The sequence below is a fragment of the Paramisgurnus dabryanus genome, chromosome 15 (genome assembly GCF_030506205.2).
Source record: "Paramisgurnus dabryanus chromosome 15, PD_genome_1.1, whole genome shotgun sequence".
In the NCBI taxonomy this organism is placed as follows: Eukaryota; Metazoa; Chordata; class Actinopteri; order Cypriniformes; family Cobitidae; genus Paramisgurnus; species Paramisgurnus dabryanus.
The window spans coordinates 13,649,630-13,674,393 of record NC_133351.1 but is presented as its reverse complement, the minus strand read 5'-3'; the positions used below and the strand labels follow the sequence as shown (position 1 = coordinate 13,674,393).

Sequence of the window (24,764 nt, the reverse complement as noted above, 5' to 3'; positions counted from 1 at the left end):
TGCTTATTTGCCACCCTGAACTAATTTGTGCTGCTCTCGGATGTGGTCGGATATGTGTTATATCTTTATCATGTAAACAATAACTGTGTAAAGTCAACTGCACCACTGAGCTCAGTTTCTTCACACTTACATGCACATGAGTCACATTGTGTGTTTCTGTGACTTATAAACAAAAAGTATGACAAACACTACTTAAGAAAAGTGTGCTTAAATATTAAATACAATAAAATATAAACTTTTAAATTTGATTAATAGAAATTTATAAATATTAGTTACTTAAAAATGTTGAGTTGGTTTACTTAAATCTTTATAGGTTATCAGTTTCTACAAAAGATTTGAGTACCTTGAAGTTCTGTTTTACATTGCCAAACATGTGCTAACTTACAACTCAAAGACCATGTAGAGCATTCCATCAGAACTGTAGGTTTCCAGGAGCTCCACTATGTGGGGATGTTTCAGCATGTGGCAGATGCTTGCTTCCCTTTTCAGATCTACAGGAAAAGAAAGACAATTTTCAGTTTCACACAAGAACCAACTGAGAAACAGAGGCGATGCCACCCTACGTGACTGACAATAAAACATGACCAGTTTTTTTTTAACGCAATGTCCTGTACCATTGCCTTTATCCAAAGAAGAGTCTGCATTGTAGCACAACATGCATTTTCTGAGAATCAATTTGTAGATAAATCCTAATTTCAGAAATAATGTAGCCTACTCATTTTCAACTTCAACATAAAACAGAAGCACTTATTTTATATGCTTATTCGGAAAAAAACTATTTCTGCAAAATAGGCTAATTGTGTGTGACTGCAAAGTTACACATCTGTGAGGTGAAAGCACTGCATACTAGGCATGGGCCGATAACCGGTTTCAAGGTATACTGAGGTTTTAAAGAGTCAAGGTTTCAAAACCGGTAATATTTTCTGTGATACCGTTTTCAATATATGAACTGCTTACACAAAATGAATTAAATCATGTAATTGAATTCATGTTTACATTTCAATTACACATTTTTTTCCTGGCATAAACGTTGTATGTTGCTTAAAAATAAATTGTATTGTGTCCAATTGAAAAGTTGATGTTTTTATATGCAGACATTTGAAAATAACACATTTTAGTGTGATAATGGCAATACCGCAACACTGTGGTATTTTTGTTTACGGTTATCATACCGCCAGAATCTCATACCGGCCCATGCCTACTGCATACTTCCCTTTAAGAACTAACAGTGCTGGCATTCAAGAATAGCACAGTCATGGGAAAATAGCAAAAGCAATTGCTTATAAAAGCAGATGTATAGTGTGAATCAATGCAAAATTATGCTGAAACCTTTTCTCAGTAAACGCACACTTCAGTTTAATTTGACTTCAGTGCTTTTTTAGAAATGTAAGATAGAAACACTATTTGATCTCTGTTTGGTGTAAGACTTTCACTTCTTCTGAACTTCTCTGAAGGTGCCATAAGCAGCACATGTTATCCGGTCTTATTGTGTAGTGTTGTGTTGTTCTTCTTCAAGAGCAAGTACTGTATGCCCAGTCTGTCTTAAACATTTGGCTAATTAACAAATAATAAACAGTTGATCAAAAAGAGGTATTCAACCAGAAAGAATAGATAATGTAAGCACGCCTTCTACAGCATTTTACTGAATGATTCAATACACTGAATAATTCAACAGTAAGTTCCACTATCAAACACTTGGAGGGGCTGTAGAGCTACACTTAGCTTAAAATGAATGGAAATACCGAATGATGTAAGCAGTGTGTCTGAACACAAGACGTTTTTTATGTTATATTTATTCAATATCAAATTTATAGCTATTTAAAATGTCAACTGTGAACTCTGACTTCGTTTAATACAAACAAAACAGGAAATAATTGGAAAGGGAATATCATAAGTGACAAAAGCCAGGAGTCAAATTTGTGTTGCCAAACAAGCAGCACAGCTTATTGTCAGCTCAACACCTGAATGACTCCGAGTAGTACCAATTTGCATTAGAAAACACGGTATATTGTTTGAGGGTTATGTATTCCCAAATCCTCTTATGATGAATGCATTGCACCTCAGCTCTTCTTTGATAAACTCCTCCTATTTATTCTTTCAATCTCACTTACATCATCTCTAAAGAAAAGTCCCGCCTTCCTGACTTGCTTTCAGCAGATGTGACCCAGTTGGCAAGTCATAGCATTCAAGAGAGGGGAAACACCTTGGACAGCTGCTTACTGTTCACCACTGCAGATTACAGTGAGGCTACACAGACCACACACATATGTAATATTTGAAATTGCTACAGTATTTCCAGAACACAAAAACAGGCACGTGTTTATAGGCTGCCTATAGGATCTAATAGTTTGTTGTCATTTAGAGATCCCTGGTTCACTCGTCTTTATGTTTGGGGTAATGACAATTTCTTACACTGTAAAACATTTCTGTAGAAATTACAGTATTACTGGGTATTACTGGCAACTAGCTGCCAGTAACTTACTGTAGATACATTTATGTTATTTACTGGCAACAGTTTGTTCAAAGTTAAATGAACATAAAACATTTTCACCCTTTAACTTCTACAGTAAGTTACAGGCAACCAGCTGCATAATTAAAGCAATTTTTTACAGTCTAGAAAGGTTAAACAGAGTTAATGTGGTATGATGCAGAATAAGAGCAGCAGCGGTATAAAGCTTGAAAAGCTTGTAAAAAAAGTCATCTAAAAATCACTGAATAAAGCCACAAAGGCAGTTACATGAACCACTAGAGGGCCATATTTGTACTCCACTACTTGCAGAAATAGCTAAGATCCTGAAACATAACAACACTGGTATCAGTATTACAAAACAGGGTGTCTGTTTACATGTCAATAAGATAACTGGGATTGTTGACAGACAGTTTGAGCTTGAATGTAACACATGTATGTATTTTTGGTAGCCATACTGTATGTATCTTTGAGGTACCAATACGTACCTCTGAGGAGCTAAAATGAACTTGGTAGGTGCCAAGTTGTACTTTTTGTCATGCCCAGTATTAACTAGGTTGCATACAGTATTTTGTAAGGCCAAATGCATTCAAAGGGGACATTTCACAAGATTTTCAAATAAATCTTTGGTGTCTGCAGTTATATGTAAAGTTTGATATCTTCCAAATGAGCTGATATCTGCACTAAATGGCAGTTCTGTGGTTGGATAGTGCAGATAAAGGGGTGGTGTTAACCCCTTCTGACATCACCAGAAGAACCAAATTTTAATGACCTATTTTTTTCACATGCTTGCAGAGGATGGTTTACAAAAACTAAATTACTAGGTTGATCTTTTTCACATTTTCTAGGTTGATACAAGCACTGGGGACCCAATTATAGCACTTAAACATGGAAAAAGTCTGATTTCCGTGATATTGTATGTCCTCTTTAAAGTGCCCTTGTTAGATAAGACAATTTTCAGAATTTGTTAGTTTTCAATAAGGAGCAACTGCATTTCAAAAGGGACAACATTTTAAGTAGCAGTCAGATTGTCCAGCCCTGATGTTGTCTTGTGTAATTTATGCACTTATAAATGCTTGGATTTTATTTCAAGTAAATAAGCACACATTGCAATCACAGATGTGATTTTAAGTTATAGTTGCAAAAGTCTCTTTAAGAGCATTTACAGGGACAAATAAGTACAATTAAAAAAAAAAAAATGTATACAATAAATGAGATGAGTTACAGTGACCCATGACAGTGTAAGGACAATTCTTAAACACATATAAGATTTTAGGATTATAAGGATATGGATAATGTCATTGTTTTTTTACATTTAAGGTGCCAGTGTGGTGGCACAGCAAAGTAACCACAAGTATAGTTTACCACAGATAGTATGGACATGAACAAAGTTTACCAATTAGGGCTTTACTATTCTGGAAAAAAAATTCAATCACAATCTTTTTCATTTCAAATGAAGATCACGATTCTTCCATGATTCTAAATGCCAACTAAACAAAATAAAATAAATTTAATAGTTCTTAAAAAAAAAGGAAACGAAACGAATTGCAGCTATCTCTTTGAAACTGCTTAATTGGTTCATCCACGCCGCGTGTGCATCCTTCAAAGCAAAGCACAATGAACTCGTCAACGTGAGCTTTATCCGTGCTTTAAATGCACCACTTGCGCATTATTCGTCAAAGCAAACACAATGAACGTGTGCTTCATCCGCAATTTAAATGCGGTGTTTAAAGAGTAAACCAATAAACAATTGTCATTGCAATGCGGTGTTTAAAAATCGCCCTTTACATGATGGCAGCTCTCTCCGACTCCGCAACAGCGCCCACGCATATGATCCGCATATGATGTTCCAGTATGATTTCTGTCGAAGGTTTAACAGACAGAGATGAATCGCTATAATTAAGGAATGTGATCCTTAATTATAGCGATATTTAATTCGAGATTGTGATTTTTTTTATTAATAGTGCAGCCCTATTACCAAGTTTCAGTTATTTACTTAATTATTTGGGCTCTATACATCTGCTCAGATAAATCATATTTACCTTTCATAAATGGATTTCTATATTAATGCACCAATTAACTGAATGATCTTTGATTCTTATATTGGTTGTACATCACACAACTATAATTAGACTACCGAGCTGATGTGCATCTGTTAATCATGGTAACTTAGATGTAACTGGAGTGTCTAATGAGAAAAGCTTGACAAGCAGAGGATGAGAAGAGAGACGCTTGGCTTGGATATTTGGCTAACATTCCCACTCACTATCTACATCAAGCTTCCTCTTATGGATCCTCCCTCAGGACATTCCCATGAGTATCAGTGCCTAAAGAGGCCAAATCTGAAACAACACACAGCCGCCCATCTAAAATCTTAGTGATTTTACGGGTTTTATGTTGAGGGTGCAGTCATTTCAGATAAAACAGGTTGGGTTGTTGCAAAAGGAAGACCAGAAGGGCTAAGCTGACGGCAGGCGTCCAACACCTGCATGATCCCTTTCATGCCAACTGACAGATAACATAACCACACACACTGCTGACCTTCTGCTGTCTGCCAGCACTCTTTTTTCCACTGTGCCCTATGTGTTTGTTCAGTTCGTACTGAGCAGTAGGAGCAGTATGATGAACCCGTGGCCTTGCAGTTAGCGTAAGGATGGTGAACAATGGATTTATGTGACATCATGTTACTCAAACTCTCATTTCACAGTAATGCATGCAATGCTTCAACTGACGTATAGTGAAGCACCTCAAGTTTGGCATATTAACACAACTGGAATTGTTATATAAATTACTGAGCTTCTAATCTTTAGACACAAGCCCATCCATATTTATTTCAGAATTTCTGTTAAAGTCATCAGACTGTGCTTCAGCAGATATTGTTCATTGCTATTCTGGGCATATCCCGATTCCATCAGGGCACATTATCAATATGAACGTTTTGCAGAACACTTTTCTCTTTTAACTGCTTTAACATTTAATGTCCTCCCACTGCAATATAGCACATATGAGACACAGAGGCACTAAAGAGAATATGGAAACAATCAGTCAACCTGACGCTGTAAATAAACAGGACTGAGATGAACACAGCAGAGCCATGAAAGAAAAAGTGCATGTGAATATCACTCCATGAATACAAGCATCCACATCAATGCACAGACCATTACTGTATATTAGTTAGTAGAAACGCACAAGTTACCTGGTAAAGAATGAGTTTAATTATGCTCTCACAATTGCTAATTTACAAATTGAAAGAACAATAGGAATCATGAGACCTCTAAAAAGACAACATGTATGCAATCTCTCTATCAGATTCAGAGATAAGGGGAACAGAGAGAATTACAGAAAATCATTTGCTGGAGAACATATAAGCACAGGGCTTTATGTCCCGGGATGCATTTTATGGCTTCACAATGTCTTCCTGGGAGCCATAAAAACGACATTAAAACCTTTTAAGGTGGACAAAGCTCTTGAACTTAAAACTAATTACACACACACAGACACACACTCACGCAGGTACAAATACACCCACACACACACGCAGGTACAAACACACATACACACACAATGATTAATGAAAAGGCACTGTTTGCTCAGGCTGGCAAACACCCTCCCTCTCATCAATGTAGTTTTTGTTATAAATGGCAGCAGCACTGTATAAAGGACCCAAAGTAGGACAATGCGTATACAGCCGTCTTTTATTAAAGCCACCCTGAATTACATCAAATGAACTAAAACATTGACAATGGAGAAACACAAAATAGTAGTACCTACAAAATCATGGAGTTTCTGATGGTTCTGAGCACAGTTCACGTTAACAAATTTGATTTACTGTTCCCTTAAGTCCGGAGTATAGTCTGGTTTTTACATTTATGCACATGTATGTGCAGGGTCGAACACACAGCATTGCAAAGCATAGTTTATTTGACTAGCAGGTGTACACAGATGTCCAACGCATGTGCACTGCGACAAAATGCAACGCATCTACTGGGCTACAAACTACATTTCCCTAAACATGCATGACCTACGTATACAAAGTACACACGGTTACAAAAATCTGGCAATGCACTTAAAGTGGACCCAAACATATTTGTAAAAATGGGACTATACTTCTACCTTTTCTCACAATGGTCCCGTACACTGCATGCATATTAATTCGGTTGACACTTTACCTTAATGCTTAATCCTGTTCTGTACACACACATACAGTTCAGTAATTTACGGGACTAACAAGTGCATTCTACAACCGCAATTACTGAAACTCTGCTTAGTGTGTACATAACCGAAATGAACAACTAGTAGTTAATAAAGTGTTTAAACGTGCATCATAAACCGGACAGGTCTCTCTTCTGAAAAAAATAAATTCCTAGAAGGGGAAAAAGTCTTCTGTATGTGCGGTTCAGAAAATGACAGGGGCACAAGCGTTTGCTGACTAGTGTTGCCAAATCTTGCACTACAAAAAAACAGCAAACAAAAAAAATTAAATAATAAACCAAAATAAATCTAAATGCTTTACCTCAAAGATCAAAATGTTGGGACCGGCACCTTCACACTTTATTAACACCAAAAACTTGATTGCTTCATGAGCCAAAAGCCATAAACGGTTAAAGGCTCTCTAAGCGAATATATTCGACGTCACTTGTTGTTGATATTTGAACTGTTTTCAAACAAATGGTGCGTAGCTAACTCCTCCCCCTCCCCCTCCCTTCCGTGCTTTCGTGAACGCGACCGACCCCCACCCCCAAATCCTTCTTGGCGTTTATTGGCTGTAAAACTTTGTTTTGTTTCGTGGTGCAGGTTTGGCCAGTGTGTGTATATTGAAGTTTGTAGAGCCTGGGCTGTCTACAGAGATCGCGTTTTTTTACAGTTTGATCAGCGGTCACTGGTAGCAAGCAGATAGTGAGGAGATGTGTGCTGTATGTAACAAAAAATGTTTTATGGTCTAAAACGCGTGAATTCGCTTAGAGAACCTTTAAGCACCAAAACGGTATTTACGTACAAAAAAGACGTGGACCTGGCAACACTGCAAGAACGCGCACTATGAAGCAGACTCACAAAAGCGTGCAATACACAACCCCAAGACGGAGGTTTATTGCAAAAGACAATGCTGTTAAATTATTTTGGTCAAAGCTGTGAGTGATACAGTAAGCACGCGAGACGGCAGAACGTTGCTACGGTTATTTCTGTGTCAATCATCACATTTTCAGGAGTGAGTCTTGTTCCGTACAGACATGAAACGAACATTTAGGAGATTCACCCCCACATTTAAATGCGGTTGTCACTCCCGAAAGTTTGCAGTTTGTACGAGACCCATGTAATGTAAACCTGACATTAAACGTGGAAACCACTAGGGCTGGGTGATTTAACATAGTTTTTACGATATATTTTTGTTTTTAAAGAAAATCATCGTAAAAACATCCTAACGTTATAAAACATATATATTCCTTTAAACAAGAAGCTAATGTGGTAACTTAAACATCATAATAATTTTTGATATATAATATATAGAATATTCTGTCACCATTAATCAATATCAATTACACTTTCCTCCAAAATATTCAAAGATATTGATTCGCTTTCTACTGGGGTCTTTCAGGCAAAATGTACTGTATTGTTTTTAGGACAAATTTGACCAAAATCTAAATTCAGAACAAGTGCAGAATATAAGGCAGAGCACTGAAGTCAAAAGCAGGTCATAAAGTAGAAAAAAGTAAATAAAACATCTCAATATGTTTACTGTACACACATAATTAACTACACACTAAATATACACACTACACACCAAACTAAATATTTGCAATAATATCAATACTGAGCATCCATGTGTCCCGACCAACTCCTCCTTTACAAAGTTTAGTACTCCTTGAGCATATTTTTCAGCTTAAAATCAAAGAGACATAGTCTAAGTCGAAATGCAGACAACACGGCACACATCGGAGGAATGCTAATGTGAGACAGAAGTCAAGAGAGGAGAGCTGGAGACATTTAAAGTCAGCAGTGGTCTGAGCTACACATGCTGTGCACTTAAGACCACCTTCAGAGAGGTTACATAGGAGGGCTTGGCATGCACTGACAGCTAACTCAACTAACAGGCCCAGTGTTAAAAAGTCAGTCAATCGCAAGCTATTCTAGCTGAGCAAGACTTTGGTCTTTAAGCATAAAGTGTGGCTCACTTCAAGAGAAAAGACATGTGCATGTCAAACAACCCCCAACAGTCTGTTTTCATGGGATTTCATGCATTTTGACTTATGGACACTGTTAAAGAGATGGATTTTCATGCTAAACTTTTTCATTAAAAACATTACAGTAAACAAGCCTTTGTAGAAGATAGATATGCTTATAAAATGTGTAATCAATTCACAATTGCAATTCAAAATCAACTTTCCAGCCTGTAAATACACAAGCATCAGTTCTTGCAGAGATAAACAGAAAACAAATAACGCAGTGCATTCATGCACTTGGAAATCTCAATACTAACTGCATCAAACAAGACTCAAAACTTTTTCCAAACATTTGATCCCACAAGACTTTGACAAGTTCAGTGAAGTTTAAACTGAAGAGTTTGTTATATCAACACAGGAACTGTTTTTCTGGTACAGTATGCTTGCTAAAGAAACCTACGCATCCTGACTACTAAAAATTTGTAAAGTGAGCCAATTAGCTGGAAACTGACTTTTTTAGCTAGCTTTCGACATTTCTGGTTAATAAGCATACAAACTGGGACCAACCCTATTTACAAGGTCAAATTTATGCTGAGCCAAGAATTGGGCATAATGTGATATAACGCTCTCGCAGCAGCACTGATTCTTATTTGGCTAATCCATCAAACACTAATGTGTATGCATCAGAGACCCACTGACTATGCAACTGGACAGATCAACCTGCACATCATCACAGCCTAAACCACCACTAAAGCATTTAGAAAATCACTTCTACCCACAGCCCATCAAAGCACATCTGCATCATATTAACAACTTATTGTGAACACTTAAATAACCGAGTACATAAAATGTCTTTGCATACAGCGATATATTCTTGAAAGCATAACGTAAAAGCTTAGAGAAATGAAACAAGGTGTTAAAGTGGTGCTATTGGTGTAAAAATAAAGTAGAAGGTGATAAACCAGATCTATTTTATGCCTTTTTAAACATAGGAAGGAGATGTTATTTTTTAAAAGAGGATTTTGAGAGACCAAGTTGAAGTTTAAAAACGTTATCAAATATATAAGAGCATGTTATCAAATGCGTGCCACCCCTGTAGTCAATAATTGTATCACTTAAACTCCTGTTTGAGCATCATAATAGCCTATAAAAGCTTTACCTGTCACAGTAATTTCCTTTAAAACAGCTTGAATGTAATTTATACACTTAGTTCGTTTAGCATACACGGATCTACGAATATGCAAATTAGTCCCCGCCTCTACTCAATTCACACTGTACATGTGAGCATCAAAGAAGTAAAGCTAAACCACACGTTTAACTGCGTTGATGTGATTTATATGTTTGTGACGTAGGAAACCAAGGCGATTTCAAACCATGGGAATGAGACGACCTCCATTTATATAGAGAAAAAACTTGGGTGATTCTCGCGAAATTAGACTTAATTGAAACATTTTGATAAAAAAAGTAAATGCAAAGTTAGAGTATTAAAATAAGAAGCATACAGTTACAAACATCTCTTCATGTACTATTTTGCACATGATTTCAAATGACATCATACAAACCAATTTTGTTGTTTTTACCACATTTAAGGGGAAAACTTTCATTACCGCAACGTGTCCATGAGTGGATTTGGGTTCTTTGACATGGAAATATTTATGATTAAAAAAATCGACAAAATAAAAGGTTCAGTGCGTGTTATACTATAAACATTTACAGTAAAGAAACATGTGGTATTTGGTGATGATTGGTAAATGTAGAGGCAATAATAAGGAATATAAATGTGTCCAAGACCAATTTTCTCATCCTCCGCAACAATTTTCAATCATTGTTTAAGCCCTCAAGAAACTAACATTTCCAAAAAAATAAAAAAATAGTTGAAAGGGACATAATTGACTGTGACACTCAAGATGGCTACCAGGTAAGCAGTTCTTATTTTTTCTTTCGAGATAACAGTTGAAATTTTGTTTGTCATAGTACCTAGACAACTTTTTAGTTCTCATTGCCGAAACATGAGTTTGTAAATGCATATATTTAATGTAATATCATGTAGCGGTAATGATAATATTTGATAATGATTATCTAAAAAATGTAAATAATTCTATAGGAAATATCTTTTAAATCCTCTAAAAATAATGGTTATAGTATAACTTCAGACATACATTTTATGTGCAAATATAAATTGGCTTCAAGGGCTTTTTAAAAAATCTGATGCTGGACACTTTCTAAGTCTGGATTTCATGAGAAAGACCCAATTGTGTTAAATGATGAATTTGGACATGGTTTGTCTTAAAGCATATCAGAAAACACCACATAGACATATAAACAACAACAAAAACCCCCTCACCAGAGGAGGACTTTAGGTACTTTCTATATAACAGCTTACAAAGAGGGGTCTTTAAACTTCACATATTGTATAAAGTTGTTTTATGTTAAGCCTGGTCTATAAAACCATTACACTTTTTGATGATTTTGTGATACACATGCAAATAATAAAGCATAATAAAATGATTAAAACATTGATGTTATACATTACATTTAGTTTTATAAACCAATGGTTATTTGTAATTTTTTTAGTGCTTTTCTATTTTTTTATTAGCTTAAATCATTTTATGGACTTTTGGGGACACCTGCATTACGCAAACATTCTGCTTCACTTCCACATTTCAACATAAAGAGATGTCTGGGGTTTAACACTAACCATAAAGCAGTGGCAACACCTTACATAAAAGCCCTACCTCTGTGAGCAGTGTGACTTACCGAAACAACATGATTTCATAAATACTAAACACCAGAAGAATCACATACTCTTAACACAGTCACACTTTTATAGAAGGCAACCGTACAGAGAAAGAGCTACAGTCCGTGCATGATTCAGAAGTGCTGATTGATCGCAGGGACTTGAGAATGTGTTTCCCTGCATATCATACATACATCCACACACCCCGCCTTTAACAAATGCAGCTGCTGAGACACATTCACATGCACTTGATCCCTCCAGACACTAGTGAGAGTCATTGTGTGGAGGAAGACAGCAGTGGGTTGGAGGTGTTGAGCTGGGAGACAGAAACCTCTAATGCTGACATACTGGACTGTCTGAGCATACAAGATATGTTTTGTCTTATGTGGTACTGCATGTACATTAACAAAGTTTTATGCTCACATAGTCCACAGTGTGACCTTCCCCTGGGCATTGCCATTCTTACACGCACACAAGTCCAAAAACCTTCTTAGTAATATTTTGAATAATGTAGAAAGCGATGTAAGTTTTTTTTATACTGGTGTATAAATAACCAGTGACAAGTCTGAATGTCAAAACCTTGCATAAAGACCAATGAATTTTGCATTCTGCCTCGTCACCTTTTCAATGCAAGAATGCTGATGACTTGAATCTGTAGTATAAGCGTGTACTTATCAAAGTAACAGAGTTAAAAAGTTTTACAATTTCTTGTCAGAGTGCCAAGCTCTAGGCCGGACAGGGGTCTACAAATGTTTTGAAGATTAACTGCTAATACGAGTCAGCTCTCTGTAGATGACCAGGTAGGACGAGATGGGACAATTGTTGGCTAGGGGAAGAAAACGACAAGATTAAGATGATGAAGAGGTCCATTTGTTTTCAGGGCCCTTGGAGAGACACGTGTGCATGATATTCACATCAGAAGAAGAAAAACAAACAAAAGAAAGTAAAACCTCATTCACACAGCATTTTAGACCCAGAATATTTCAGTAAAATTGTCAGACAACAAACACGTCTGTGTATGTTCTGGGATCGCTCTCGTAAAGAGGACCTAGTAACATTTCCGTAACTTTTGTATCACTTTTGTACAAATTATGGTTCAGCTCTTTGACACAGGGATTTAAATGCAGATTCAACAACAACAATATTCACGATGAGAAATGTCGGCCAACTGGACTGAAGCAGAGATCAGGGAGCTCGTCAATCTCTGCGCTGAAGCTGAAATCATTCACCAGCATAACAGAAAAGAACACGCTTCTTATGATCTCTTTATAAACAAATATGCATGCGCATAGTATCTCGTGAGAAAATTACGGATAATTAGCAAACTTCAGACGCTGTGAAAAACCCACCAAGTGGAGGACTTTAAATACGTAACATGTCTTTATGGGATTTCTTACGGTACACGTGTAAAAGCATGTGCAGCTTCAGTGTGAATTAACCAAATATTAAACGATCCCAGACAAATCCCAGATGCATTTTCCATGTATTTTCCATAATCTCTGTGTGAAAAGGACTAATGAGACAAAGGGCAGACAGGTTAAACATCCGAGTTGGTGTTGTTAAAAACTTCTCCACTTACAGGCAATACAAGTACATCCATATCAAAAGAAATTTAATCAAACTACTTAAAAAATAAGTCATATAAAAATTCCTGCAAATAAACGTTAAAATACAAGTGTTTTAAAATTTGTCCACAAGGTCCACATCGTACCCAAATAAGGAAGCAAAGCATCAGAACCAAAGGGCTGTGCCTGTAATTGCCCCCTATACCCTAAAATAGTGCATTATTTGAGGAAACGTCCATTTTTTTGTAGTGTCCAAATCATAGTGGACATTATTAACTCTTTCCCCGCCATTGACGAGTTATCTCATCAATTAAGAGAAAACATTTGCATAAAAAGTGTTCCTGATGAGGTTTTATGTTAATCTGTAATACCGCGGTTATCCACTAGATCAGAGTCCTGCACGGGTCCATTTTTGGAGACCCGCTCCCGCCCGTACCAGCAAAGTTCAGCACCAGATCCGACACGTCACCCGTGATAATATCAAAATTTTATCCACACCTGCCCGGACCCAATAATATTTGGCCCGTTACCTGACCCGTACCTGCATAAATCACACACGCTAAAATCATTCCAATTAAAGAGCTTTATTTTTTATCTCGTACCTCTCTCAACATCACAACAGCGTCATGAATAGGCTAATGAAACAGGCTAAAGTGCGCTTTGTTTTGCGCCATTTAAGTAGCCTACCATCGGCACAAATGGAACCTGATAACTATTCACAAATCGACCTATTAATAAAAAAGACCAAGAAAAAAAACAACCTACCTACACAACCCCTGCTGTGCTTCTAAGTCTCGTCTCGAAATGCTTTCTAAAAGAAGATGTTCAGCTTCCGGCTATCAACAGCAAAACTTTATGCAACTCCTGCAACGCTCGCTCCACAACTAGGCTACGAGAAGAATCAACAAAGGTTGCGCACTGTCGCGGTGGTGACGTGATGGGTCAAATGTCACATGTTGCGCGTGTAATGGTAATTAGGGCGTGCACACCAAAGCTTTTACAGCCGCGGCCGGCGCATGTTTTCAATTGATTCCAATGGAAACTCTGCGTTTTTGAAATAAGCAGGCGTTTGGCGGTTTTTCAGCGTTTGGCGCTGAGCGTCGAGAGTTCAAAGAGATTCAAGTTTGGGTAAAATGCTTCGCTCGTCAATGTCAGTTCTCACACGGCTGTCCAATCACAGTGGAGAAGGGGCGGGACAAGTATCACAACAACCAACAGGCTGACAGCTCAAGTATCACAGCTAAAAAGCACTTGGCTGAAAAAACAGCCGCGTTTAATAGTTTTGGTGTGCACATCACTTAGAAATACAAATTTGCCACATATTTTCATTTGCGCAACTACCCGCCCGCACGGAGGTAATTATTCGCCCGCGGCCCCGCCCGTGAATTTTAGTAATGTCACAACCCACCTGTTTGAGACACTTTTATGCGGGTATCCGCGGGTACCCGACCCGTTGCAGGACTCTGCACTAGATGGTTTACCCAATTTATAAAAAAATTTAAGCAAAAAAATTATTTACTAATTTTAAACTCTGTGTATGTTTTGATAATCATTCTGAATCTGATCTCTAACAAAATTCCTTCACAAAAATGCAATTATTATTATAATTTTTTTAAAAGAAAAATACCCATATTTAAGAGTTTAAGGAAAAAAATATAGATAGGATGAAACTTCTTTCCCGCTTTGTTTGTGTCACGGGTGAGACAAGATGAGGCAAAAGGTATGGAGCCAAGTGCAGTTTATTCCAATATGAAAGTGTAAAAATGACAAAAACAGGAACCAAGGAAACACAAGGGACTAGCGACATCTTACGACAAACCACAAACACAGAATGAACAGGCAGGGTATATATGAATGACTAAGACCAATGACAATGCACAAACAATCAGTAACCAAGACAACACACAAGAGGAGAGGCATGATCACAATGAATATCCATGGTTACAAACAAGGGGGCGGAGACACTAATTAACACCGGGAGATACAACTAGGAACAAGGGTATACATGAACACAGGTTAAACACAGGTACACAGAAACTAAGCATAAACCAAAACCCAACTATAACAAAATACAAGAATGACAAAACACAGGGACACAGGAGGCACTACGTTACATAGCCCCCCCTCAAAAGGGCGGCTTCCAGACGCCCACCAGAAACAAGAACCCCAAAGTACATAAGTCCAGGTGGGCGGTGGTATGGAGGTGGACCCGGGGGAGAGATGGTGGGTCAAGGCCATGAAAGTCTAAGGGCCAGGGCGGAGCCGCAGGCGGAGGCAGGGACCAAGGCGGAGCCGCAGGCGGAAACAGGGACCAAGGCGGAGCCGCGGGCGGAGACAGGGACCAAGGCGGAGCCGCGGGCGGAGACAGGGACCAAGGCGGAGCCGCGGGCGGAGACAGGGACCAAGGAGGAGCCGCGGGCGGAGACAGGGACCAAGGAGGAGCCGCGGGCGAAGACAGGAACCCAGGGCGGAGCCGGCAGAGCAGGAACCCAGGGCGGAGCCGGCAGAGCAGGAACCCAGGGCGGAGCCGGCAGAGCAGGAACCCAGGGCAGAGCCGGCAGAGCAGGAAGCCAGGGCGGAGCCGGCAGAGCAGGAAGCCAGGGCGGAGCCGGCAGAGCAGGAAGCCAGGGCGGAGCCGGCAGAGCAGGAAGCCAGGGCGGAGCCGGCAGAGCAGGAAGCCAGGGCGGAGCCGGCAGAGCAGGAAGCCAAGGCGGAGCCGGCAGAGCAGGAAGCCAGGGTGGAGCCGGCAGAGCAGGAAGCCAGGGAGGAACTGGATACCAAGGTGGTGCTGGTGGCATCAGGAACCTGGGTAGAGGGAAACAACAGAGAGAGGCCCTCTGGGCCAGGTTAGGCAGGGCAGTGAGTTCAATTATAGTCTTTGCGGACCAGACAGTGAGGGTAAGGAGCTTGGAGACAGCCATCTTGGGATCTGCAGAGAGTTCAGCACTGGCCATAGTCTTGGTGACACTAAAGAGTCTCTGGGGCATCTCGGTGGCCACTCTAGCTGACCAATGTGGCACAAGGGACTCACTCGGCACAGATGACTCACTCGGCACAGATGACTCACTCGGCACAGATGACTCACTCGGCACAGAGGACTCACTCGGCACAGGGGACTCAGAGGACTCACTCGGCACAGGGGACTCAGAAGACTCACTCGGCTCAGGGGAATCAGAAGACTCACTCGGCTCAGGGGAATCAGAAGACTCACTCGGCTCAGGGGAATCAGAAGACTCACTCGGCTCAGGGGAATCAGAAGACTCACTCGGCTCAGGGGAATCAGAAGACTCACTCGGCTCAGGGGAATCAGAAGACTCACTCGGCTCAGGGGAATCAGAAGACTCACTCGGCTCAGGGGAATCAGAAGACTCACTCGGCTCAGGGGAATCAGAAGACTCACTCGGCTCAGGGGAATCAGAAGACTCACTCGGCTCAGGGGAATCAGAAGACTCACTCGGCTCAGGGGAATCAGAAGACTCACTCGGCTCAGGGGAATCAGAAGGCTCAGGGGAATCAGAAAACTCAGGGGACTCGGGGGACTTAAAAGACTCAGGAGATTCACTCAGCTCGGAGGACTCAGGAGATTCACTCGGCTCAGAGGACTCGGGAGATTCACTCGGCTCAGAGGACTCGGGAGATTCACTCGGCTCAGGGGACTCGGGAGATTCACTCGGCTCAGGGGACTCGGGAGATCCACTCGGCTCAGAGGACTCGGGGGATTCACTCGGCTCAGATGAAAGATCCTCAGACACCACAGAGCTGGAAACCACAGGACGGGACACCCCAGCCACCCGTACCGATGCCAATGGTTTGTCCATCAGACTGGTGACTAAACATTGGAACCGTGGCAGTGCTGGCGAGTTCGATAATGCAGTTTGGTGAAGAGGAGTGGGTGTGGCAGTCATTTTGTGAATGGGTTTAGGTGTTATTACTGCACCTTTAACAACTGGAACGGTGATGATGGTGGCTTTCTGATAAGTCGGAGCTGGTATGGATGTGGCAAACTCGAAAACTGGGGCAGGATTAATAGTAGCGAACTGAGGTATGAAGTGGGATGAAGTGGCGGCCATTTTAAGTACGGGCGCTGACACAGGGGAAACAGAACTCGGGAGCACAGCGTCCGTACTAACAGCGAGGCGCTCTGGCATGAGTTTCTTCCTCCGCCGATTACGTGAGCAGCGTGCTGGCTTCATGATGACTGGCTCGAGAGGTGTTACAGTCTCCCATAAATTCCATCGGCCACGGTTATGCATATATCCCACAAAGCCCCAGAAATCGAGTATTTGCAGCCCGTCGACCTCTTGCTGCGGTACGGGTTCATCGAGACATTCATTAAAATAATTTTTAAGCTCAGAGTCACTAAGGTCCAGGCCCAGCGAAAATGACCAGAACGTTTGGGCGAAACATCGCACAGATTGCCCCTGTTGCCGGAGGGAAGTCAGGTCGGCGAGCGCGTTCCACCATTCTTCCTCCGTGGTGGGGGGTGAAACTTGCACTCGGATACTGCCGACACGGAGCATGAGGACACAGAGAACACATCAGGGAACTTGGGAAATCACGGGAACGAGGAATTACTGCTGGATCCTGAGTGGTGGTTTGTTCTGTCACGGGTGAGACAAGATGAGGCAAAAGGTATGGATCCAAGTGCAGTTTATTCCAATATGAAAGTGTAAAAATGACAAAAACAGGAACCAAGGAAACACAAGGGACTAGCGACATCTTACGACAAACCACAAACACAGAATGAACAGGCAGGGTATATATGAATGACTAAGACCAATGACAATGCACAAACAATCAGTAACCAAGACAACACACAAGAGGAGAGGCATGATCACAATGAATATCCATGGTTACAAACAAGGGGGCGGAGACACTAATTAACACCGGGAGATACAACTAGGAACAAGGGTATACATGAACACAGGTTAAACACAGGTACACAGAAACTAAGCATAAACCAAAACCCAACTATAACAAAACACAAGAATGACAAAACACAGGGACACAGGAGGCACTACGTTACAGTTTGTTTGAAATCAGAGGGTCTTGTTCTTTCATTTGATATATTTGTATGTTTAAATATTTTTAGAAGAACATTTCCCTTGAAGACATTTTGTAAAACTTCTGAAAACCACAAAAAATGCTGGTGGGAGCTGAATGAATACTTACGTCTCAGCGGAAGATGAAGCCCTCACTACAGCGCTTCCAGCAAGATTAAGTGTATGAATTCATTTACTCGTTTTCATTCACTCATTTGAGTGAACTATACAAGCGGAGTAATGTAGGGAGTAGTGAATAACGATATGGGGGGTATTTCGGACACAGCCCTGGTCTGACAAAAGTTGAACAATACTAAAAAAAGGTTTACTCTAATATGCATGTCTAAAGTAAAAATGGTGTTACGCAGGTTTAAGAAAGCAATAATATCTCACTGTTGTTTGCACTCACAACAGCAGGAGCGCTGTTTAAATCTATGCACGTGTGCAACAGTGAGCCCCAACCCCACACCAGAGACCGTTTCTACATCATAGCTGATTACAGTTGCATGTAAGAATATACATGATGCATAACATATCATGACTTTGCTTGAGAAAGGCACTTATTGTAACCTCAGGTTAATCAAAAGTGAACTGCATGTAGATAAAAGTGTCGGCTAGATGACTGCTTCGATACACTCTGCAGTTCAAATTTTCAAGCAATTTAACTAGTCATTAAATGACTGAACAGTTTAACAACTCTTTTCTCGTAAAACTATAAGCTTCACTGTACAAGGCATTTACAATTCACAAATCTGTAGGAAAGAATCCAGTCAGCTGTTTCCACCTCATTCAAACATCGTGACAGCACACCACAACAACAGCCCAGAGGTGCCTGAATCGACCACTGTCTTGACAAGAACAACGTGTTGTCGGCAGCAAGCAGGAACAGAGTGTCACATTGTATATTCAACTCAAATTTTACATTTTCTGGAAAGTATAAGTAGTGCTTGCCTCTGCATATCTTGTGTTCAGGTTGGTGTATTGCAGTGGTTCTCAAACCTTTTGGCATGCTTGAAAACCACTGATGTATTGGGTGGTTGTGTGTTCATTGCTTTGTTTATAATTTATTTATGTTATTTAAGTTAGATACTTACAATAGTTATGATCAGTCTTGAAGAAAAAAAATAACTAATATTTAAGACTAGTTTATGCAACCCGCCATTGATGACAATGAGAGTGAACATAATGTAATAATAATGTTATATCTTATAAACCAGTGCTGGATCTATTAATGTGTCTCAAATAAAAACATCCAATTAAAAGTCCTGCCAGCTGAGACGCGGGCACATTTGGCCTGATCTTTGAGGCATAATAGATGGCAAGACTGGAAAGTCTTCCATCCATCACTTGCTGTTTTTTATCTGGTTCAATCTCTCAATACTCTTGCAGTTTGGTTGACAGCAAGCTTTTGAAAAGGCTAATTGTCTTCTAACCATCGCAATAATTACAGAGCAAGTGGGGTGGTGACCATCCCACCGCTGACACACATCAGTGTGTTACATGCCTTTACATCTGCTTCTCCCGAAGCAGTAAAATGAAATTCCAGAGCCTCATAGATAGACAGAAAGATACAGTAGACAAACATTTATTATTATTTAGGCAATGATAGTGTCTATACTTAACCTAGACAATAATAAAAACCTTCATAAAATGATGACAGGTTGTAGCATTAACTAAAAAGTACCTAAAAAGCACCAATTATCTTATTCACAATTTTACATTTCCTTTGGTGTGTAAGTGTGTATTAGTACATGACAACGAAATGCAAAAGGTACAAACCCCTAAGTACACAATGACGTGAGTTATCATCTCCAACGTAAATCTTTTTTCTTGGACTACAACAAACACATGGATTGTAGGTAACAGTTTACTTCCTGGGATTGGTGATGTAGACGAGATGTAATTCCTCCTGCTTGGTCTCACAGCCTGAAATTTAACTCCTTTTAGCAACCGAATCTTTTAAACATGGTAAGGAGCGTCACATTTCCGGCTGACCTCAGAAGTATTCAGACCAATTAAAACTTACAAATTAGCTGGCCAATCAGGGACAGTTTTGTACAAAATCTGTGTGTTTCAGGAAGAAAGGGAAATCTTTAGCTACAAAAATGTACGGTATGTGAAAAATAATGTGTTTTTGAACATATTGTATTATAGCAAATACACAAAATAATGTTGTTTTTTAGCAATGAAATGGGTGCTCTTTAAAAAGCATACATTTTCTGAATAGAATTTCAAGGCTGCACCTGGCGATATTTTCATAAGCGACTAATTGGGAGATTAATCTTTCGATTAATTGACTAATCTGATAAAACATAAATATTTACTAAATTAAATTTTTTACTTATTATAGCAAAATAAGGCATTAAATTAGGGGATTTATGCTTAGACATGTACTTTTAAAAGTGCAAAAGCCACACACTACTACAGAGTTTTACTAAAATAATATTTTTTAAATGTTTGTGCAGCTTTTAAAGTGTCAAAATGTCAAAATATAAATAAACAACACAAACTGAGTCTTCAGGGATGTGCTGGAAAGGATATTTTGCCACAGATAAATAAACTCTTTTAATCTTCAACTTTAGACCTTGATGAAAATTAACATTAAAAAAATAAATAAACCATATGATATTAAAGTAATATGCATTAATAAAAACTGGATTTTACCCTTTACATTAAAACAAAAGCTACGTTTGTGGTTTATTAATATTTAAACCTAACAACAATTAAACAAATACAAACTCACTTATATTTAAGGACCAAACGAAACATTTATTAGTCGTTCTTTTGTGCTTTTGCTTCCATCATGGTACTGTCAGGGTTGCCAAATCTGCTTAACAAAACCAGCCCAATGGCCATTAAAAATTAGTCCGAAAGCATCCCAATGACTATTTACATCCCAAATACCAACAACGATTGAACCAAATCTTTCCATCTCTAACCCGTTGACAATGAATGTCATTCTCGATTATTATTGATTCGTTGTTGCAGCCCTAATTTCAATGATCCTTTAAAGTCACAACAGGGTGATTATTCAGTTCACAAAGCAGCAACAACTTCACAAAAAAATTGAAGATTGGATTGTTGTTGGATTTCTACAAAAAGAGCTTCAAACAAGCCTTCTCATCCACAGAGAAACACTAACAGCCTCTGCGGCTTTGTAAATGAATCATTTTAAGATTCACTGACTTCAAAATGTTATGAAGGAGGAAACATGAAACGCAGCAGTGTGTCTTCTAAATTATAATTGTGAATCTCCCACAGGCTGTTTGGAGGCTTTCCTCTCTGTAAATATCCAAAAATGAAACCACTTTGAAAAATTACACAAAACACTTGATATGAAAAAGCATAATATTTCAGGTAACTAAACACAGGATAAAAACAGTAACCTCAAAACAAACTTTTGCTGTTCAGGGAAGACTATAAGAGACCACATTACCTTTGGGTTTGGGCTTATTGTTTAAAATATTTGGTAAATGTTTCCCCCGATCATTGATTCACACCAAAGTTTGATTACAGACATCTGAATGACCTCATGCTTTCCCAAACCACTATCCTAAATAACCACATAGCGACTGACAGGGGGTTACAGAACAGTCAAAATTCCTACTTGGAGGATCATTGTTAAGCAGCCACTATTCTGTGGGCTGGAAGAAAAAGCCAAGTGAAACTTCATTCAGGACTAAAAACTTCCACCAACATGGATAAACCCATCAGATGTGATGCTCTATGAATAAATGTTTTTTTTTTAAGGCAGGAACTACAAAAAGTAAGAAAAACAGAGGTAGAATCAAATAAAGAAGAAAAACAACAAAACTATACAGATAAAGTGAAAGTGACGTAATGACCAAAACATGGTAACCCATCCAGTGAGTAATGAACATGCACTGCAAGTAGTGAAAACACACACACCCAGACCGGTGGAAAGCTATCACTGCAGCGCCCGGGGAGCAATAGGGGACAGATGGCTTGCTTAAGGGCACCTCAGTCGCAACTTGCCGGCCATGAGACTCGAACCGGCAACTCTTGTGTTATAAGCCTGGTGTTTCAAACATTAGGGGGCGTGCACACCAAAGCTTTTTAAGAGACTTACAACTACCTTAACTCTTTCACCGCCATTGACGAGATATCTCGTCAATTAAGAGAAAAAGCTTCCCCGCTAATGACGAAATTTTCCGTCTTTCCGCAATACCGCTATTATCCACCAGGTGGATTATTATTATTATTATCCACCAAGTGTGTGGCTTTTGCACTTTTAAAAGTACATGTCTAAGCATAAATCCCCTAATTTAACTCTTTCCCCGCCATTGACGAGATATCTCGTCAATCAAGAGAAAACGCAACTTCCGCACCTTTTAAAACCCGGAAGTATTTCCCTATGGCAAGCGGCTGCATGTCCGTGTCTGTTTTAAAGATCGCTCTGAATGGGATCTCTATGAAAAGTCTGTCACAAAAATGGAATTATCTCTGCTTTTTGCTCAAAATGTGGTGTTTTGCAGAAACCTACCCATATTCAAAAGCTGATTACAAAAGAACCACTGAAGGTAGGATGAAACGGGTTTTTTTGTTTGAAAGCAGAGGGTCTGTTCTTTCATTTGGTATATTGTATGTTTATATATTATATATATATATTATATATATATATATATTATATATTATATATATTATATATTATATATATATATATATATATATATATATATATATATATATATATATAATATATTATATATTGAAAGAAAAAAAATTTCTGGAAGGCATTAAACTTTGGTGAAAATCATGAAAAACACTGGCTGGCAACTTTTTTTAAAACCGCTGGCGGTGAAAGAGTTAATCTCAATATAGGAACAGCAACACAATATATTAGCTATAACCAGATGTCATTTATCTCAGGTGAAAACTGACATGTTTAGGAATCCACATCAGAATCTCATTTTGATAACCTCTGCAAAAAGCATTAGGCGAGACGATTAGAATAACTGAATTCATAGTTTTTTTAAAAAAAGGGTAGCACGACAACCTACTACTTCCAGCTAAATTTTAAAATGTGCATCCGATGGACACTTTACTCTCCTGTGAGCCCTTGGGAAAGCAGTCAACCAACGAACAAGAAGGAGGGGCGTCGTCATATTAAAAAAGTTAGAAAGCAGTACTTATATTTTAGTATCTTTCTCACATAGATTTCTCACAAAATACGATATGTCTCTGTGGAGAAACCACGCATGTGCATTTTTTTCTGATCCGATCATAAACTTGCGCATGACGCGCTCTGTTCTATAAAGCTGTTGATCGATCTCAGTTTAAGCACGAATAGTGAAGAGCTCCCTGATCTCTGCATTATTCCAGTGCACACATTTCTCGTCGTGAATGTCGATTTAAAACCTCCATAGAGGTGAAAGGTAACTTGTTGCCTTTCACATTTCTCGAGACGACTCCATGTTTACGATAAAAAAAGACTGGATATGGAAAGCACTGGACTGGAGTGCTAAAGAGGGTTTGTGTGTGTGTGTGTGTGTGTGTGTGTGTGTGTGTGTGTGTGTGTGTGTGTGCGTGCGTGCGTGCGTGCGTGCGTGCGTGCGTGCGTGCGTGTGTGTGTGTGTGTGTGTGTGTGTGTGTGTGTGCGTGCGTTTATAGGCCATAACCACACAATCGGATATATTGAGTTTGGAGAGGACTTTTTCACAGATGGCTGACAGGTGGAATTGTGACCTTAAGGTGCTACAAACACAAAAGTGGCACAGATGATGGCTTAGTTTCCCCCAGCGGATGTCTAGACGACACAAAACGGTCAATGTTGGAATAGGCCAATCACACTAAAGTGTAAAACAAGATGTTTTCTTTATTTCTGGGCTTTAAATCTAGTGGTCTTCAAACAAAGCCATTGCCAAGTCTTGATTTCTACTGCTGTCTTACACAAGATGCAATCTGAAAGCAATGCATTACTTCCTACAACTTCAGAGTAAATATATTTTTGGTACATTTAAAGTCAGTGTAAACTGAACTACACAATTTCCTACATACTACACAGATTTAGTTTAATTTGGGGTTCTTTTCACCTATTCTGGGGGTTAGAATATTCACTGTGGATATGCTTGTAAATTTTAGCAACCGACCAGCTCCGATGTGTCAGTATTTTAAGCAAAGCAAAATTTAAACTCTCTTAATGGGTATTCTTAATAGGGGTGTCCTCGACTAAGGATTTACATATTCGAATCAGAATTGTCGAATCTTTCCATAGTCGACCGATAGTCGAATCATCTTCGTTTGTGTGCATGGGTTGGGAGGGGGCCAGACCAGGTACAAATTGGTAACTTTTATTTTCTTTCACAAGCAGCACACATAAAGAACTTTCTGATAAAGTGACCAAAACTGTTTTTCAAGTAATAAACGAAGACAAAACTGACGATGCATTTATATATTTTTTTTAAGGTCAAATGTAAGGCAACATTTGTTTAATTATTCCTCATAACATTTTAAAGCCACGATCTACAGAACATCACACAAAAATACATTTTGATAACTAAACTTAAAAAAATAACAAAGGTGATCCTGCCTTGGAAACTCCAGATACAATTAAGTGTTTTTATTTAATTTGGAGATAGCGCGTCAAAGCAGTCATGACAAAAAAAAACGACAAATGAGAATTGACAAATAATTTGTGATTGTTACTGTAAATGATAAAAACTAATCTTTATATACAATTCATTAAACTTTAATTTATAACAAGAAAAACACTGAAATTAATGATTTTATAGACACTACGCGTTATTATTTAGCACAGAAATACCTGCTTGCTTG

General features: G+C 39.1%; 1 protein-coding gene across 8 annotated transcripts in view; it reads right to left on the bottom strand.

Moving 5' to 3' along the window:
- The window catches only part of caska (calcium/calmodulin-dependent serine protein kinase a), a 182,161-nt gene that overhangs the window by 69,606 nt on the left and 87,791 nt on the right, over positions 1-24,764 (bottom strand). For all 8 annotated transcript variants that reach the window (XM_073812035.1, XM_065251872.2, XM_065251875.2 and 5 more), the window contains exon 3: positions 386-491. In XM_073812035.1, the coding sequence (XP_073668136.1) occupies positions 386-491 (106 nt within the window). The remainder of the gene's footprint in view (positions 1-385; positions 492-24,764) is intronic.